Genomic DNA, 19,604 nt, shown 5'->3' on the forward strand with positions numbered 1-19,604 from the left:
CCCCGATGCCAGATGTGCCACACATTCCTACTTGTATTTCCCTTCTCTGACACTTGGGATCGACTGCGGAGCCACCCATGATAACCTGGCTCCACCCAGGGCTGACATGGCACCTCCACGTGACCTGTTCTCACATGTATATAAACTAAGCTGAAGCAGGACCGAAGAAGCAACCTTCTTCTCATTTCCCACTTCAGGCAAGTACCTTAGTTTAGTCTAGCCTTTCATTCTAATAACAATACGTTTCCCACTTCAGCCTAAGAAGCCATACAGGGACGTAAGCCTAAGTGAGGGCTGCCTCAACAATCCTGTCCTTTCTCCTATTTCATTTTCTATTACTGTACTCCACCAACCAACAACTGCCAGGGACCTGCACGTGATACATGTGTGATGGACTGCTGGCTCATTTTGATGTGTGACACCTGACCGGCCAGGCCTCTACTCTATTTACCAGAGTTAGCCAAATGTATTTTATTTCAAAAGGAAAGTGGTGGATGGGAAATTTGAAAACATGTTTGCCGTACAGTAATTGACCACTCAATGCACTTGCACTTTCCCTCAACGTTCCCATGGCCCTCAACAACGAAGTGTACATCGGGTGGGTTCCAAACTGGCACAGTTTGTAGATTAGTAACCGAAGTAAATATATCCCAAACATGGAGACAAAATACGAAGAAATGATGGATGTAGAAGGATTTTTTGCAAGATCATGATTTGAATACCAAAATAAGCAAGACCCAACAATGCAACGCTCAACTATTATCATCATCCTCGCCATCATCCTCATTGCTTGAGCATTCTGAGGGCTCTAGATCATCAAGAAAGCTCTCCTCTGCTGACTCTCCTTGCTCTTCCCCACACACCAATGCCCACACCCCAGCACGCGTGGTAACATGTGGTTTCAGCAGCAATTTCTCACCATGAATGTGGCACTCTTCCTTCAACACCTCCCACCTCTCAAGCAGCGTTTCATTATCCAACTTGGCAACTTCCCAAGCCTCTGCCTTCGAACTCCTTAGGTCTGCAGCTTTCTCTGCAACCTTCTTCTTCCAGCCTCTTTCCACCTTAGCAGCAAGTTCATCAGACTTGGCTTGCCTCAGCGCTTGTGCCCTTTCAATCATTTCAATCATATCAACAATTTCTGACTCGGCTGCATCCAAACATTCTATCACTCTCTGCCTAGCTGTTTTCACATTCCAATGCCTATTTTGTGTTGTGTTGCTCCATAGTATCGAGAATATAAACCATTGGTTACATATGAATCTGACACTGGTGCCGATAGGCATCCATCTCTGCAACTATCAGATGGAATTGGCTGAAAATTAGAATATGTACAAGTTGAACTTGACTGTTTGCAGTTACAAATTTTTATGCAAATCCGATGTGTGGAAAGGTCAAACTTGTTGCCATTGCATTGAGGGTAAACGTGCATTGAGTGGTCAATTACTGTACTCCCTTGTAAAAAAATTCTTACTCCCAGTCATCATCTATGGATGGGTTTGCTGAAGCCAAGCCTGATACTCTTGATGAGGCTCCGCCTTCCTTTAGCCTTCAGAGCCAGGATCTTGGCCGGGGAATGCAAGCTAGATGGGCATGCAATTTGGATGAAGAAATGAAGAATTTTCATTTTTGAATGTATTTAATTTACAAAAAAGGAAATTTGAAATCAATTTGCATAGCCACCAAGAAGGCAGCCCAACTGCGTGACATGGATTGCTTGACCACCTGCCCAGCATGATGCGTGACATGGCTGTGTTTTGGGCCGGACCAGCAGGCCTGCGTGACGCATGACTGGTTGTTGGTCAGTGGAGTACAGTATTCCCTTCCACATTTGTTGCTATGCTGACTTCACTAATGCTCAAAAATACTAGTCCATTTTGGGATTCCATATCTTAACCAGTACTTCTATATGTTTGACACCACTCTCGTGCATGAATGATATGCACTGTGACCACCCAGGAGGCCACAGAACCCACCATGTATACCATGAAGATGGCTAGCAACTCTGCTAGGCTTGTCGATGCACTATTGACAGCAAGCACAATGTTTTCCCTTTTGGGACTCAATGCCATCAGTACATAATTGATTGCACTCACTCCTTTTTACCGATTTCAGGTTGAACAGCTTTTTCACTTGTTCAACTTTCTATGATGTTTTGTTTTTTGCTGTAACCACTTCTATTTGTCATACCAATGTAATCTATGTGTTGATTGAGACTCAAGCAGCTCAATCACAACAATCTCAATGTACAATTACATACTTTCCTTCCCATGCATGGTATGTGAAACCATTGCTTCAACTAGGTCAGGGAATATGCCTATTTGCATCCGATCAACTCCACAGGTTGGCTCTGAATGAATAGCTTTGTGGACTTAACATTTTTTTCACTCAGTGATGTGGCACTTATGCATCAGTTGTAGTTTTTCAGGTAGGTCCCTTATGTTTCTTTCATAGTACATATTTTCCAAGTTACTCATAGCACTCTATGCATAATTACAGGTTGTATGAGCTGCTCAGCCATGTCTGGTGAGTGCTACCCATTTGTTAGAACGGGGCCGAAACAGACGACTCCGGAGTGGAATCGGAGACTTAGCATGGAGGGACCTTGGCCTCAGCGACTCAAGCGGAGCGCTGTGCCATTGCTGTTTGTCCATTTGGTCCTTAATTTTGCAGTAGGTGAGCAGGAAGTCTCTAGGGGGCATTTCAGGTCGATTTCGGACTAAACCAAAACGAGTATGTACAAGCACCGATATATAATGGAAGGGGAAAAAGCACAAGGAGAACAAAGGGTAACTGAATCGGAACGAAGACGTCTGAACGGGAACAAAGGGTAGAAGGAGCAGAGCGGTACCGAAGGTCATAAGGCAGGACCTGTGATACGTCCGAAAGGAGGTATGGAGGGCGAGGCCCAGAGGGGCAGGAGGATGAGGGGATGTGGGGATGATGACTAACTGGCTAGAATAGGAAGAAGCAGTAGTCCAAATAGGGATGAGGGGAAAACGCGAGAAATACATTACAAGCGGTGAGAGTGCCGAAGGCGATCCGCGAAGCTCGGGGGTTGCGGAGCTTACGGAGGTTACGGAGGCAGGGTTGAAAGTCCGAGGGATATTGGCAATGGTGTTTACGTAGTATGAGGTCACCAATGCAATGGACTAAGACCGAGGTGGAGTCAAAGTCCGAGGTAGGGACTATGACGGAGGCTCGGAGCAAGGTACGAGTGGTGTCCGAGTGCGAAGTACGGGACAGCGGTGGAAGGTCGTAACTTGGCGGAAGGGTGGCAGAGGAGTAACGGAGGGAGGAGAGAGGGGACAGGTAAGGGGAGAAGGAGTGGCGGAGAGGAGAGTAGTCAGGTCCGAAGGTGAGTATCGGAGCGGACGGGGGAAGCGTAGGAGGATAACGGGAGGGTGGAGGTGTTGTGAAGGGGGAGCGGAGTAGTAGGAGGGTGGCGAGAGGTAAGGAGGAGGTGTGTTGCCAGGACCGAAGGTGAGTATCGGAACGGCAGCGGTAGGTTATGACTCCGGAGGTGAAGAGGGTGGAGGTCCGGAAGTCGGGTCGGGGTCGGGTATGCACGGATATGACAAAGGCAGCCGGTGAGGGATGCGTCCCGGGCGCCTGTAGAGGATAACTCGTGTAAATACCGCAGTGCGCATAAGCCAGCAATGCCAAAGCTTCACCGAGTTATCGCAAAGAAAAGGAGAAAAAGCGCATCTCCAGCACGAGAGAGTGAAAGAACCCCAGGGGTAACACCTGAAGTAGTGGTGTCCCCACCCGCTATCTATGTCCTCTCTAAACAGTCCCCCAGGTCACTCAGCCTCACCGTGAAGCTGACCGCCCTGACCTCCCTCGCTTCTGTATCCATGTCAGTGCTCCTGGACTCAGGAGCCACCGGGAACTTCGTAAGCCCAGAATTCATCCAGAAGCACAACCTTGAGACCACCCGGCTCCCTCAGCCCATCCCAGTCCGCAACGTCGACGGGACCCCCAACGAGAATGGAGCCATAACTGAGGAACTGGAGGCCCTCCTGACGTTCGGACGGCACACAGAGCGAGCCCGGTTCGTGGTTGCAAACCTCGGGCGACAGTCCCTCATCATAGGACATTCATGGCTGGTGCACCACAGCGCACCACAACCCGGAGGTGGATTGGGCACGACAGAAAGTCACCATGTCCCGCTGCCCATCCTCCTGCAAGCTGCTACAGGCACGAAGCGACCCGGACCTTGCCCTGGAACCCGGGGACGGGATCTATGCTGCGATCATCCCCCCGGGGTGGGGGCATGACCTGAGAGCAACTACGACACCCTCCCAGCAGATGGCCCAGGAAGCCCGTGACCCGGAAGCAGAACCTGTGCCGTTTGAAGCGTTGGTACCAGAGCACTACCAAGACTTCCGGGACGTGTTCTTGAAAGAAGCCTTCGACCAGCTACCCCCCGGAAGCCCTGGGACCACGCTATAGACTTAGTCCCGGATGCCAAACTACCCAGGGGGAAGACTTTTCCCCTCTCACGGCCGGAGCAGAAAGAGTTGGACGAGTTCCTGCGCGAGAACTTGCAGAACGGGCGCATACGACCCTCCAAGTCCCCGATGGGGGCTCCAGTCTTCTTTGTCAAGAAGAAGGACGGGTCGCTATGCCTAGTCCAGGACTACCGGAAATTGAACGAGATCACGGTAAAAAACTCGTACCCGCTTCCACTCATCTCAGACGTTCTCGCCCGCCTCTGCAACGCCAAGTACTTCTCAGCTCTGGACTTATGATGGGGGTTTAACAACGTCCGGATTAAGGATGGCGACGAGTGGAAAGCAGCATTCGCAACCAATCGAGGGCTGTTCAAGCCCATGGTGATGTTCTTCGGCCTATGTAACTCACCTGCGACCTTCCAGACCATGATGAACGACATCCTTCGGGATTTCATCGATCGGGAGGTCGTCATTTGTTACATGGATGACATTCTCATCTTCACAGCCACCCTAGAGGAGCACCGGAGGGTAGTCCGAGAAGTCCTAGAGATGCTACGGAAGAGAAAGCTCTTCCTGAAGCCGGAAAAGTGTAAATTTGAACGGACGCAGATCAACTACCTGGGTCTGGTCATCTCAGAGGGCAGCATCGCGATGGACCCCGTGAAGATCCGTGGAGTCCTTGACTGGCCGACCCCAACCAAGGTGAAGGAAGTACAGTCCTTCCTAGGGTTCGTGAACTTTTACCGTCGCTTCATCAAAGACTTCTCCGAGAAAGCACGGCCCCTCCACGTGCTAACCCAGAAGACCCAAACCTGGAACTGGGGCCCGGACGAGGACTATGCCTTCCGCGCCCTCAAAGAAGCCGTCACCACTGCCCCCGTCCTCTCCTTCCCTACAGACACTGGCCGCTTCAGGCTCGAGTGTGACGCCTCTAACTTCGCAACCGGTGCAGTTGTCAGAGACCAGATTCGAGACGAAGGAATGTCTCCGTAATGGAGGGCTTCGGCCTCAGCAACTTCTGCCAAGAGCGCTGTGCCTAGTGACACGTCCGTGCCCTAACTTACTGACTGGCAATTAGAACCTAGGGGGGTAACTCTAGTTGATTTTTCTACTGGGGCGTAACCTATGTACAAGTGGGATATATATATGGTTACAGCGGAGACGGTTCCGCAATTGGTGGAGCCGAACGGAGCGGAGCTAACGGGGTTTAAACATTAGCCGACTGAATATTACCGACGAGTCGGTTCATGGGGTTAGCGGAAAGGCAGGCGATAACCCAGAAACGGAAAGGAGGGATAGGCCCAAAGGTGGGCTCTGCAGGGCAGGCGAGTGTATTGCCCAGCAGAGGCGGGGGTGCGCTAGCGGACGTCGGAGCTGTCCGGAAGTCTTCGGGGCTCCATACTTAGGGAGGCGTAGGTAATAAATTGAAATGAGGGGGTGGTGACCATCGAGGGGCGCCGAGAGGATTGCGGAATACGGGGGCTCCGAGGTTAGTGAGGGAGGAGCGGAGTTGGATCGGAGGGATCGGAGGGACCGGAAGTCGATGGCCGGGGATGGATATGACAGCAGTCCTCTCCCAATTCCAGGCGGACAGGGAGTTCCACCCGGTAGCATTCATGTCCAAGAGCTTCACGGACGTGGAGCGTAACTACGAGATATATGACAAGGAGATGCTCGCAATCATCCGAGCCCTGGAAGAGTGGCGACACTTCTTAGAAGGTGCTGGGGAGAAGGTCGAAATCTACACTGACCACCGTAACCTGAGTTACTTCCGGACGGCCCAGAGGTTAAACCGGCGCCAGGCCCAGTGGACCCTCTTCCTCTCCCGCTTCTACTTCACCCTCGTCCACCGCCCAGGGAAACTCATGGGGAAGCTGGACGCACTCTCCCGTCGAGCTGACCACCCGAAAGGGAAGGACGATAACAAAGGGCTGACCCTCCTCCAACCAGCCTGGTTCGAAGCTCGCGCGATGGAGGCGGTCTCAGTAGAAGGGGAGGAAGCAGGCATCCTAGAGAGAATACGCGGGGCAAAAGACCACGATGAGAGGGTGGTAAAAGCTATACGAGAGCTGAGGGAAGGGACGCTAAGATCAGACGAGTGGGAGGAGCAGGGAGACCTAGTCCTATACCGGGGGAGAGTGTACGTTCCAAAAGACCCCCAACTCCGTCATGATCTGGTACGGCTACACCACGACGCACGGGCAACAGGGCATCCAGGGCGATGGAAAACCTTGGAACTCGTCTCCCGTGACTACTGGTGGCCCCGGATGGCAGAGTACATCGGGCGATATGTACGTGGGTGCGATACCTGCAACCGTGTTAAGTCGTTCCCCTCACAAAAAGTTGGGAAGCTCACCCCAAACAAAGTCCCCACCCATTGTTGGCAGGTGATCTCAGTGGACATGGTAGGAGAGCTCCCAGAGTCAAAGGGATACAATGCCATCCTCGTAGTGGTGGACCGCCTATCCAAACGCATCCACGCGGTCCCCACTGTGACGACCGTGGACTCGGAAGGTATCGCACGGCTCTTCCTGGAGCACGTCTGGAGGCACCATGGGCTCCCTGAGGAGATCCTCAGCGATAGAGGGAGCGCCTTCGTCTCCCGCTTCTCAAAGGAGCTCGCGGACCTCCTAGGTGTCAAGCTCACCCCCTCTGCGCCCTACCACCCCCAGATGGATGGACAGACGGAGCGGGTCAATCAAGAGATCGAGGCCTACTTCCGGGTGTTCGTCAACCATCGCCAGGACGACTGGGCAGATTGGCTCCCCCTAGCGGAATTCTCTTATAATAACCACATCCACTCCTCCACCCACCGAACCCCTTTCAAACTCGACACCGGCCAACACCCCAGGATGGGGACAGAACCCACATGCACGTCGGAGGTGGAAGCCGCTGATGCATTCTCGTCAAGGATGATGAAAATGCAGGAGGAGGCGAAAGCAGCGCTGGAACACGCAGTGGATGAAATGGCCCGCTACTACGACCAAGATCGCAAGACGGCCCCAAAGTATCAAGAAGGTGACCAAGTCTGGCTCAATGCGCAAAACTACACGACCGACCACCCAACCAAAAAGTTGGACCACAAATGGCTTGGCCCCTTCAAGATCATCAAAGTCGTCTCCCTGGCTGCCGTCAAACTTCAACTTACCGTGCGACAGAAAGGAGTCCACCCAGTCATATCCGTGACAAACGTCAGACCATACCACCCAGACGACATCACGGAACGACCCACCGACCCACGCCCGGGCCCAGAGCTCGTAGACGGAGATGAAGAATATGAAGTTGAGAAAGTACTAGACTCTAAGTGGCTACGCCGGAAACTCTGGTATCTAGTGAAGTTTGCTGGCTGGCCAAACTCAGAGAACCAATGGCTCCAGCGGGACCACTTAATCCACGCCCCCGACCGGATCGAGGAATTCCACAGGACGCACCCCCAGGCCCTGGGAAGAGAGAGGGAGAACCACCTGGCCGCTTTGAGGCGAAGCGGCTTAAGGAGGGGGTGATGTCAGGGCACACCTGCCTGACCCAGCCCCACCCAACCCCACTTCACCCGGTACCCCACCACCCGGCCTTCCCCTACCTCCTCCCCCCTCTCCTTTCTTTCCTTCTTTCTCCATTCCACTCCCTCTTTACTTATTTCACCTTCTCTTTATTTTCTCCTTATTCTACACGGATGACTTTTCCTTGTATCAATGTACCATTGACCCACCCGCAGCGTGCTCACGACACGCCCAGCCCGGGCGCCTTGGGCGACCCCCACTATCTCCAGCTCGCGCGTTGAAGGAGAGAACGAAGGAAGGTCAGTTGGGAGGTTCAAACGAGACCACCACCAAGCTGTTCCCTGGTTCTTTAGTTAGGATGGGGAAGTGTACTAGTGTTGTTTATTGTAAATATAGTACCAATCCGAGTGTTTTGGCTAATTCTATTTTTATGGGTTAGTTTTAAAGTTCCTGGGAATTGACTTACAGATAAACCGAGCCCTGCGGAGCTGTTTCTTTATTGAAATTTATTAATTTGTCTAGGTGTAATTCTGTGTAGCGTTGTTTAATTTGGATTTAAACTTGAATTTAATCTTCTACTTGGTGAAGTTTCAAAGATTCTATTCAGTTAATGAATTTGGATGGTGTCTGGAGTGTCCCTTGAGTTCGTTTTGTTTTTGTCTTTATTTTATTGCTTGTTTTAACAGTAGCAAAATAACTGTTTTGTGTTTACACTTTGAAATCTGGAGTGTTAACCAGCTCTCCTGTTGAAATATCTACTTAATATTTCTCTCCTTAATTGCTGCCTTTTACTACAGTGGCAATCTTAACTGTATATCACTTTTTCGCACTGGAGTGACAACCAGAAATGCTTGAGAAAAATAATACTCTATTTTCTTACTTCTCTGACTGTTGTTGCCTTTTGAACAGAGGCAATCTTAACTGTTTCTATCACTTTTTCGCACTGGAGTGAGAACCAGAAGTGCTTGAGAGAAATATTACTCTATTTTCTTACTTCTCTTACTGTTGCTGCCTTTTGAACAGAGGCAATCTTAACTGTTTCTATCACTTTTTCGCACTGGAGTGAGAACCAGAAGTGCTTGAGAGAAATATTACTCTATTTTCTTACTTCTCTAAGGGGGGCGAAAGGTCGCAGAAAGGGTCTCCCTTTTATACTCCTTGGGTCGCCTTCCTTTTTCACGCTCTACCTTCTATTTACAGGATTTATTTACAGTGTATTTTTCTCAAACTGAATAAAAAGTGAAATTTTCACGCTATAGTTCCGCTGCGCTTTGCTGCGCTGAACTGCGGCTCTACTGCGGTCAGACTGCGCCTGGAATCCTTATTGTCCTTCCTCGCCTAAGCTATTTTAATGGTTAATTAGAATTTGTCTGCGCCGCATTTGCCGCAGTTCCCTATTTCAAATTCCCCATATTTCCCATTAAGTTCGCTATGACTCGGTCATACTGAATTCAAACCTCGCATTACTATGCGTGCGACTGTGCTGAGACCTTCAGCTGATTTATTCCAATTTTATTTAGTGACATTTTAGTTAAAATGAGACTGAAATGATAAATGAGTGAATTATTCAGGTTTAAAACTGAAAGAAAAAGTTGCTAGTAATCAAGAATTACTCAAACGAATGTGTTATAGCTCTCTACTTCATTAGAACATCGTTCCCTAAAATTCCCGCCATGGTCCGTCGTAGTTTAGTAGTTTTCGTGAATTTCGTTCATATTCCCTGATTCCCCTCTGTATTATCACATCCTAATCCTCCATATGTATTGTTCGTTGTTATAGTAGGTCGTCCTCGAAGATATCATATTTTTATGTATTTTATTTAGGGCTCTAGACCTCTTGAAGCTGTCTTCCCGCGTGTTTTCAGGTTTCTAACTTCATGTCCTTGTATCTCATTCATTTCTGGATGTTTTCTCACGTTCTTGGTATCATAAATTTCCATTTATTCCCACCTTTCCAATGGTACTAAGGTTGTGTCCTATTTCCCTGTATTCGTTGAGTTAGCAAAGTTTCGCGCGCACATTCGGTAATCACGTGCGTCGTTCCCATAGTTGTTCGTATGCGGGAGCTGTTTTCGTTTAGTTGTTCGGGATTTATGATATGCGCGGGTGTTTATTTCCTTTATATGGGCTTCTGTGATTTATTTCAGATTTTTCCCTCATGATCTAAGGTTGTTTTGCACTTTTCGTGCTTTGTTTTGACCGGGCTCTTCCTTATTTGGACGGAAATTGGTCTTCGCGATCTGCCGAAGTGCGGATCTCGGTTCCGACGGCCAGTTCCCTGCGCATCGCCACCCTCACGTGTCATTACACATGATGCGGATTCCTATATTCCCGTCATGGGTATAACTTCACAACGGCTGGACCGTTTGGGCTGAGAATTTGCATAACTATGGTTTCCTATTTTTCATAATTTCCGTGTAAATTTCGTTGTATGTTTTAATTATGGATCCTACGCAATCATCGTCTTGTCCCTGAGCTCGGACTTTTGATGTCGCTATTCCCGTTATTGGATTTCTCATTAACGCATGATCCTTTTATTATGGAAATTTGGGAGGATTAAGAGTAGATCCTTTCCTTTCTAATGGGCTATCAAGCTTGTCTCAGTCGTTACTAGTTAATCTTCGCGCTTGCTTTTTAGACATTGTCCTCGTTTTGCAGGAGTTTTAGTCATATCTCCGTCGTTTATGGGTAGTTTCCCCTATAATTACTCTCATTGGTTCCGTTTGGGTGACATCTACATTTCCTATTATAAACACGACTTTGACTTTTGCATTAGTTCCTGAGGAATCTTTGTTCCGTGGTACTTCCATCCTTGCTATGTGTGCGGACGTGGGAAAGTAGTTTCCGTGGAGGTTCTCTGATTATTTTTATAGTCAAATCTTGGTCGATTGTCCTAATTCTTGGTTTAATATTTGCTATAAATTCCCCCGAGAATTCCGTCTCGTTGATGGTAAGCTTGAAGTATTTTTGTTATTTTTCTTTCTTTCGATTTATCGTGTATAGTCGTAATAATTCGTAAAAATTCGTAAAATTCGTTAAAATTCAGGTCCTTCTATGTTCTCATATCTACTTGTCGTATGAGGTTTTGTGATTTATCTGGCATATTTTCATAATGGGTTTCCATAGTGTGGCCGTTATTTCTCCTACAGCGTTCACAGCGGATGCCCTCGGGATCCCCCACAGGGACACCTGGGTGACTACGGCTGTACACGAGGATGACGTGGCACCCGTCATGTGACCTAAGCCGCATGTATATAAACATACCTGAAGTGGGAACCGAAGAAGTAGCCTTCTTCTCATCCTTTCCCACTTCAGGTAAGCAACATAGTGTTCCCTTTTAATAATAATAACATCCTTTCCCACTTCAGTCTAAGTGGCCAGGGACTGCCTCCTGAGCCGGGCCCGCCAGTATGCACGCCCGCTCCACCCCCCGTGAGACTTCCAGTGTCGGGCGTCTCACCCGGGCCCCCTCTACCCCGGACGCATCCCTGACAGACATCAAAAGTCCGAGCTCAGGGAAAAGACGATGTTTGCGTAGGATCCATAATTAAAACATACAACGAAATTTACACGGAAATTATGAAAAATGGGGAACTATAGTTATGCAAATCTTCAGCCCAAATGGTCCAGCCGTTGTGAAGTTATACCCATGATGAGAATATAGAAATCTGCATCATGTGTAATGACACGTGAGGGTGGCGATGTGCAGGGAACCGGCTGTCGGAACCGAGATCCGCACTTCAGCAGATCGCGAAGACCAATTTCCATCCAAATAAGGAAGAGCCCGGTCAAAACAAAGCACGGAAAGTGCAAAACAACCTTAGATCATGAGGGAAAAATCTGAAATAAATCACAGAAGCCCATATGAAAGAAATAAACACCCACGCATATCATAAATCCTGAACAATTAAATGGAAACGGTGCCCGCATATGAACGACTATGGGAATGACGCACATGATTACCAAATGTGTGCGCAAACTTTTGCTAACTCAACGAATACCAGGAAATAGGACACAACCTTAGTACCATTGGAAAGGTGGGAATAAATGAAAATTTATGATACCAAGAACGTGAGAAAACATCCAGAAATGAATGAGATACAAGGACATGAAGTTAGAAACCTGAAAACGCGTGGGAAGACAGCTTCAAGAGGTCCAGAGTCCTAAATAAAATACATAAAAATATGATATCTTCAAGGACAACCTACTATAACAACGAACAATACATATGGAGGATTAGGATGTGATAATACAAAGGGGAATCAGGGAATATGAACGAAATTCACGAAAACCACTAAACTATGATGGACCATGGCAGGAATTTTAGGGAATGATATTCTAATGAAGTGGAGAGCTATAACACATTCATTTGAGTAATTCTTGACTACTAGCAACTTTTTCTTTCAGTTTTAAACCTGAATAATTCACTCATTTACCATTTCAGTCTCATTTTAACTAAATGTCACTAAATAAAAATGGAATAAATCAGCTGAAGGTCTCAGCACAGCTGTATGCATAGTAATGCGAAGTTTGAATTCAGAATCATCGAGTCATAGCAAATTTAATGGTATATATAGGGAATTTGAAATAGGTAACTGCAACAAATGCAGCGCAGCCAAGTTCTAATTAACCATTAAAATAGCTTAGGTGAGGGAGGACAATAAGGATTCTAGGCACAGTCTGACCACAGTAGAACCACAGTTCAGCGCAGCAAAAGCGCAGTAGAACTATAGCGTGAAAATTTCATTTTTTATTCAGTTTGAGAAAAATACACTGTAAATAAATCCTGTAAATAGAAGGTAGAGCGTGAAAAAGGAAGGCAACCCAAGGAGTATAAAAGGGAGACCCTTTCTGCGACTTTTCTCCCCCTTAGAGAAGTAAGAAAATAGAGTATTATTTTTCTCAAGCATTTCTGGTTGTCACTCCAGTGCGAAAAAGTGATATACAGTTAAGATTGCCACTGTAGTAAAAGGCAGCAATTAAGGAGAGAAATATTAAGTAAATATTTCAACAGGAGAGCTGGTTAACACTCCAGATGTCAAAGTGTAAACACAAAACAGTTATCTTGCTACTGTTAAAACAAGCAATAAAATAAGACAAAAATAAAACAAACCCAAGGGACACTCCAGACACAATCCAAATCCATTAACTGAATAGAATCTTTGAAACTTCACCAAGTAGAAGATTAAATTCAAGATAAATTCCAAATTAAACAACGCTACACAGAATTACACCTAGACAAATTAAGAAATTTCAATAAAGAAACAGCTCCGCAGGGCTCGGTTTATCTGTAAGTCAATTCCCAGGAACTTTAAAACTAACCCATAAAAATAGAATTAGCCAAAACACTCGGATTGGTACTATATTTACAATAAATAATACTAGTACACTTCCCCATCCTAACTAAAGAACCAGGGAACAGCTTGGTGGTGGTCTCGTTTGAACCTCCCAACTGACCTTCCTTCATTCTCTCCTTCAGCGGAGTAGGGCAGCATGGTGCGGGGTCAGGTGGGGTGTGCCCTGACACACCCGCATATTCTGCTGCTTGTCAGGGCATACCCTGCCTGACCCCGCACCGCACCCTGCACTGCCACACCCTACTCCATTTCCCCTCCTCTCTTCTTTCTTCTTTCTCCTTCCACTCTATTTCTGTTCTATGGTCAATTTCCCCTTTTCTCTATGTACCACCAGCACACCCACATACCCAGGAACACCATGCACCCCTCCTGTACCACCACACCCTAATGCCACCACCACTATTGCTGCACCCACCATGCACATCCCCACCCACACAGCAGCCACCCCTGGGACCTCCTGTGGAGACACCCAGAGAGGTGTGGCTGTGTGCAGAGATGATGTGGCCCCTTCCACGTGACCCTAGCCACATGTATATATCAGCACCTGGGGTGGGAACAGAAGAAGCAGCCTTCTTCTCACTTTCCCACTTCAGGTAAGTACTGTAGCTTTTCCCCTTTTAATGATCATTCACTTTTCCACTTCAGACTAAGTGGTCAGGGACGCTCACCTGGTGACAGGACCACTGCTACACATAGCCGCTACTCATCCCATCAAGTCCCCTGTGCTGGGACTTTGCTGCTTTCGGAGCTGTCCCTGACAGCAGAAGAAGGCTTTAACCTTATTTCCCCTGCCTCCCTATCTCCCCTGCCATGGTGACCGATGCTGTCAGAGACCGGATATGGGATGAAGGAGACATCCCCATGGTGGAGGGCTTTGGCCTCAGTGACTAGACCAGGAGTGCTGTGCCTAGTTACACATCCATGTGTCAGGGGATGCACATGCTTGCACAAGATGCTCTGATAACCTAGTTGTGATTAAAGCCAGGGGAAAGGGATGTCCCCATCTTAGGGTCAGCTATATACATGTAGAGTCTGGCAATAAGGAAACCAAATGGATTGCCGATAGAATCACGTGATCATAGAATGTTCCAGAACAATGCCGGAGATGATCCGGGTCACCGGGGCTTAGGTAAGCAGAGTAGACAGGAATTACTGGCATACTTCCCACACGCATACACGCAGCCGGCATAGGGTCCAGGGTCATTGCTGATCCCTGACACCATGCCCTAATTTACTAACTGGCAAAGAGAACTAGAAGAGGGAAACTCTAGTTGATTTTATCACTAGGGTGTAACCTATCTACAAGTTATGTATATATAGTAACATAGGGGGCAGGCCTGTGGATGGTGGGACCAAGCAGAGCGGAGCTAATGGAGTTACATGTTAGCTGACTGAATATTACCGGGTTATGGGTTTAGCCGAATGACAGGCTATAACCCAGAAATGGAAAGGAGGGATCGGCCCAAAGGTAGGCTTGCAGGGAAAGTAACTAAATTTCCCAGCAGAGGTGGGGGTGCGCTAGCGGACGTTGGAGCTGTCTGGAGGCCTTCAGGGCTCTGTACTTAGGGAGGTGTAGGTAATATATTGAATTGAGGGGGTGGTGACCATTGGGGGAGTTGGAGGTGGTTGCGGAATCCAGAGGCTCTGAGGTTAGTGATGAAGGAGTGGAGGTAATCCGGAAGGACCAGAGGTAGTGGAGGGTGATGGCCGTGGATGGATATGACAGATGCCTGCCCCCAGTCAGGCCCCAACTCTTGCCTGCAAGACCCCCACTCCCTGCCACCTTCCCGCAAGCACACCCAGCCCCTGCACTGCCATGCCCCACAGCTGCCACTGCACCCCTGCCTCCTGCAGCCTGCCCTGCAGTGGGGGCAGGGCTGCAACCCATGGACCTTGACCACTCGAGGATAGACCAAAGACAATATGGGCTGTGCTATAACTGCAATGCACCAGGGCACATTGCGCAGGACTGCCTGCAACTGAAAGTCTGCCAAGTCAGACAGATGCACCCAGAGGACCTCAGAGCACTCATGGAGGGGCTGAGGAGGCAGCTGGCAGATGAGCCAGAGATGGATGGGGGAGAAGGGCAAGAAGCAGAGGCCCAAGAGGATTTTCAGGAAGGTGACCAGTGAGGGATGCACCCTGGCCACCTGTAGGCAATAGTACTAGCTTGTGTAGATACCGTGAGGTGCCTAAGCCAGTGCCGACATCCAAATTCCACCAAGTCATCACCAAGAAAAAGAGGAAAACTGTGTCCTCGATCAGTAAGTGTCAGGGATCAGCAATGACCCTGGACCCTATGCCGGCTGTGCATATGCACGTGGGAAGTATGCCAGCAATTCCCATCTACTCTGCTTACCTAAGCCCCAGTGGCCCAGATCATCTCCGGCATTGTTCTGGAACATTCTATGATCATATGATTCTATCGGCAATCCGTTTGGTTTCCTTATTGCCAGACTCTACATGTATATAGCTGACCCTAAGATGGGGACACTCCTTTCCCCCAGCTTTAATCACAACTAGGTCATCGGAGCAACCTGCATGAGCACGTGTGTCCCCTGACAGTAAGGGCAGAGAAACCCCAAGTGCGGTGCCAGAGGTGGCGGTCCTGCCACCTGCCATCTATGTGCTGTTCAAGCAGCCCCCCAGATCCCTCAACCTTGCTGTAAAGCTAACCACCCTTGCCACTGTCCCCATGTCAGCGCTCCTAGACACTGGAGCCACAGGGAACTTTGTAAGCCCCAAGTTTGTCAGAAAGCACAGGCTTGAGATGACCCTGCTCCCCCAACCCATTCCTGTCTGCAACGTTGATGGGACCCCAAACGAGAATGGGGCCATAACTGAGGAACTAGAGGCCCTCCTGACATTTGGATGACACACGGAGCAGGCCCACTTTGCTGTCACAAACCTTGGATGGCAGTCCCTCATCATAGGACACTCGTGGCTGCTGCACCACAACCCAGAGGTGGACTGGACATGGCAAAAGGTCAACATGTCCCGCTGCCCATCCTCCTGCCAGTTTGTCAGGGTCCGGCCCTCATTCTGTGATAGGCCCAGGGAGATCCTCCTAGTTGCTGGGGTGTCTAGTCCCAGTCCGAGATCCTCAAACTCACTGACAGGGCTAGCCCCAACCTTCACAGGAAATGAGTTGAGAAGATAACCTTCTCAACCTCCTGTGAAGCTGCTACAAATGGAAGTCGGGAACTATACAGTTTTCGGCTCTTTGCTGACTTTCCATAATTGGCACCCCCCCATGGGAAGATTCTGGGTGAGCTGCTTGCCCAGAAAGTTCCCACAGTCATGGCTGTGATGGTTTCTGGGCAAGTAACTCGCCCAGAACATTCCCACGGGTCTGCATGCATGCGGGATTGTGGAACAGTGAAGGGAAAAATAGGAGAAAATGGGGGAAGGGTACCTGAGGGTGTGTGGGGTCAGGGGCTGTGCCCTGACACAGTTGATGCAAGTGCATGCCGACCCAGACCCCACAGTGGAACCTGGGGATGGGATTTACACCACTATCATCCCTCCAGGGTGGGGACACGAGCTGAGAGCGACCACGATGCCATCCCAGCAGATGGCCCAGGAGGCCTGTGAACCAGAGGCAGAGCCCGTGCTGTTTGAGGCACTGGTCCCAGAACAGTGCCAAGACTTCTGAGACGTATTCTCAAAAGAGGCCTTCAACCAGTTGCCCCCATGGAAGCCCTGGGACCATGCAATAGACCTGGTGCCAGATGCCAAACTCCCTAGAGGGAGGACCTTCCCCCTGTTGTGGCCAGAGCAGAAGGAACTGGACGAGTTCCTGCATGAGAACCTGCAGAACAGATGCATACAGGCGTCCAAGTCTCCGATGGGAGCACTGGTCTTCTTTGTCAAGAAGAAAGATGGATCATTATGCCTAGTCCAAGATTACCAGAAGCTCAACGAGATCATGGTCAAAAACTCGTACCCCCTCCCGCTCATTTCGGATGTCCTTGCGCACCTCTGAAATGCCAAGTACTTCTCAGCACTAGATCTGTGCTGGGGATTTAACAACGTCCACATCAAAGACAGCAACGAGTGGAAGGTGGCATTGTCAACCAACTGGGGACTGTTCGAGCCCACCATCATGTTCTTCGGCCTGTGTAACTCCCCAGGGACATTCCAAATGATGATGAATGACATTCTCCGAGACTTCATCGATCGAGAGGTTGTTATCTGTTACATGGATGACATTTTGATCTTCAGTGCCACCCTGGAGGAGCACCAGAAAGTTGTCTGAGAGGTCCTAGAGATGCTGCAGAAATGGAGGCTCTACTTGAAGCTGGAGAAGTGTAAGTTCGAGCGGAAGTGGATCGAGTACCTTGGCCTCATCATCTCTGAGGGAAGCGTCACGATGGATCCTGTGAAAGTCTGTGGAGTTCTTGACTGGCTAACCCCAACCAAGGTCAAAGAAGTACAGTCCTTCTTGGGGTTTGTCAACTTCTATCACCGGTTCATTAAGGACTTCTCCAAGACAGCCCACCCCCTCCATGCACTGACCTGCAAGACTAAGGCATGGACCTGGGGACCAGGCAAAGACTGTGCATTCTGCACCATCAAAGATGCTGTCACCTCCACTCCAGTCCTTGCCCTCCCTGCCGATACAGGTCACTTCAAACTCGAGTGTGATGCTTCTAACTTTGCCACTGGCATGGTCCTATCCCAGCTCCAAACAGATGGAGAGTTCCACCCTGTGGCCTTCATGTCCAAGAGTTACACAGACATGGAGTGGAACTATGAGGTATACAACAAGGAGATGCTCACAATAGTGCATGCCCTCAAGGAGTGGCAGCATTTCCTACAGGGAGCAGAGGAGAAAGTCAATGTCTACACTGACCACAACCTAGGATATTTCTGCACTGCACAATGGCTGAACTGGTGCCAGGCACAGTGGTCACTCTTCCTCTCCCAATTCCACTTCACCCTCATCCACCACCCAGGGAAACTCATGGGAAAACCTGATGCACTCTCGCACTGTGCTGATCACCTGAAAGGCAAGGACAATAATGATGGGCTGACTCTCCTCCAACCCGCTTGGTTTGAGGCCCATGTGGCAGAGGCAGTCTTGGTGGAAGGTGAAGAGATGACCATCCTCAAGAGGATCAGCAGGGCAAAGGACCTGGATGAGAAGGTGGTGAAGGCAATGCGAGAACTGGGAGAGGGCACACTAAGGTCAGATGAGTGGGAGAAGCAGGGAGAGCTGGTTCTGTACAGAGGAAAGGTATACATCCCGAAGGACCTGCAGCTCTGCCATGACCTGGTGCAGCTACACCATGATGTGCAGGTGATGGGGCACCCAGGGTGGTGGAAAACCCTGGAACTCATCTCCTGCGACTACTGGTGGCCCTGGATGGTGTCAGAAATGGTATTCGAGGTGATCATGGGAAGTGGAGTGGAGTGCGGTGGCGTGAGTGTTCACTTAGCTAATGTGCAACTCCGTTGCAGGCATCTTGGGAGATGGGACTTCGGCTTCAACAACTCAGCTGGAGTGTTGTGCCACACGTTCTAGGCTGTCCCATATTTCAGGGTAGCGGGAGGACCTTGTGGCGATGTTACTCAGGTGGGGATGAAACTTAGAGGCGAACTTAAGATAAGAGTACTTTGGGGGGATTTCTAGTCGATATTCGAACTGAGGTACATTGATAGTAAACTACAAGTATAAGTACGAAAGAAGAACAGTGTCAGGGCACATACCCTGACTTAGCCCGGACCCGGACCCGCATCCGGACCTGCTCCACTTCCCGTGCCGCATGCTCCGGTCCCCGGATCCTACCTTCATGTGACTTCCGGGTATCCCCGGAAGTTTTTGCCATATTGGGGCCACTGTGGGAAAGTGAGAAGTTAACCTTCTTCTCACTTTCTTACCCACAGTAGGCAAGTGTAGCCTACTTTCTATTTATCTATACACTTTCTTACCCACAGTAGTGTTATGCCCTGAGATGGGCTGCTGTTACAGGTTAGCCTGTGGGCCATAGAGAGGGGTCATGGGGACCCGGGGTCTGTCCCCTGACAAACAGAGAAGGGGCCAGTCGGTCCAGCATGGGATGGGAGTGGAATGGTAAGTGCGACAAAACTAAAAGAGTGATGGGGACCAGGGAAATGGAACAGAGGACGGTGAAGTTGGGAGGCAGAATGAATAGGCCGACAATCTAGGTGCCAATATGATGGCAGATCAGAATGTCAATATACGAATAAACCAAATGTCAATAAGGAGCAGATCAGCAGTGACAATATCGACTGCTAGTAAGTTAAGCGAATGAATAAGAATAAAAC

General features: G+C 49.1%; 1 protein-coding gene across 1 annotated transcript; it reads right to left on the reverse strand.

Annotated features, from left to right (window-relative positions):
• Positions 1-752: 752 nt before the first annotated feature.
• On the reverse strand, positions 753-1,286 carry EI90DRAFT_3023780 (uncharacterized protein; the record flags this gene model as incomplete). Its single annotated transcript, XM_039057880.1, has 1 exon — positions 753-1,286. One exon carries the CDS (start codon positions 1,284-1,286, stop codon positions 753-755), a length of 534 nt encoding a protein of 177 aa, XP_038907772.1.
• Positions 1,287-19,604: the final 18,318 nt, after the last annotated feature.

The sequence above is a fragment of the Cantharellus anzutake genome (genome assembly GCF_015039405.1).
Source record: "Cantharellus anzutake strain C23 chromosome Unknown EI90scaffold_230, whole genome shotgun sequence".
NCBI classification, from domain to species: domain Eukaryota; kingdom Fungi; phylum Basidiomycota; class Agaricomycetes; order Cantharellales; family Hydnaceae; genus Cantharellus; species Cantharellus anzutake.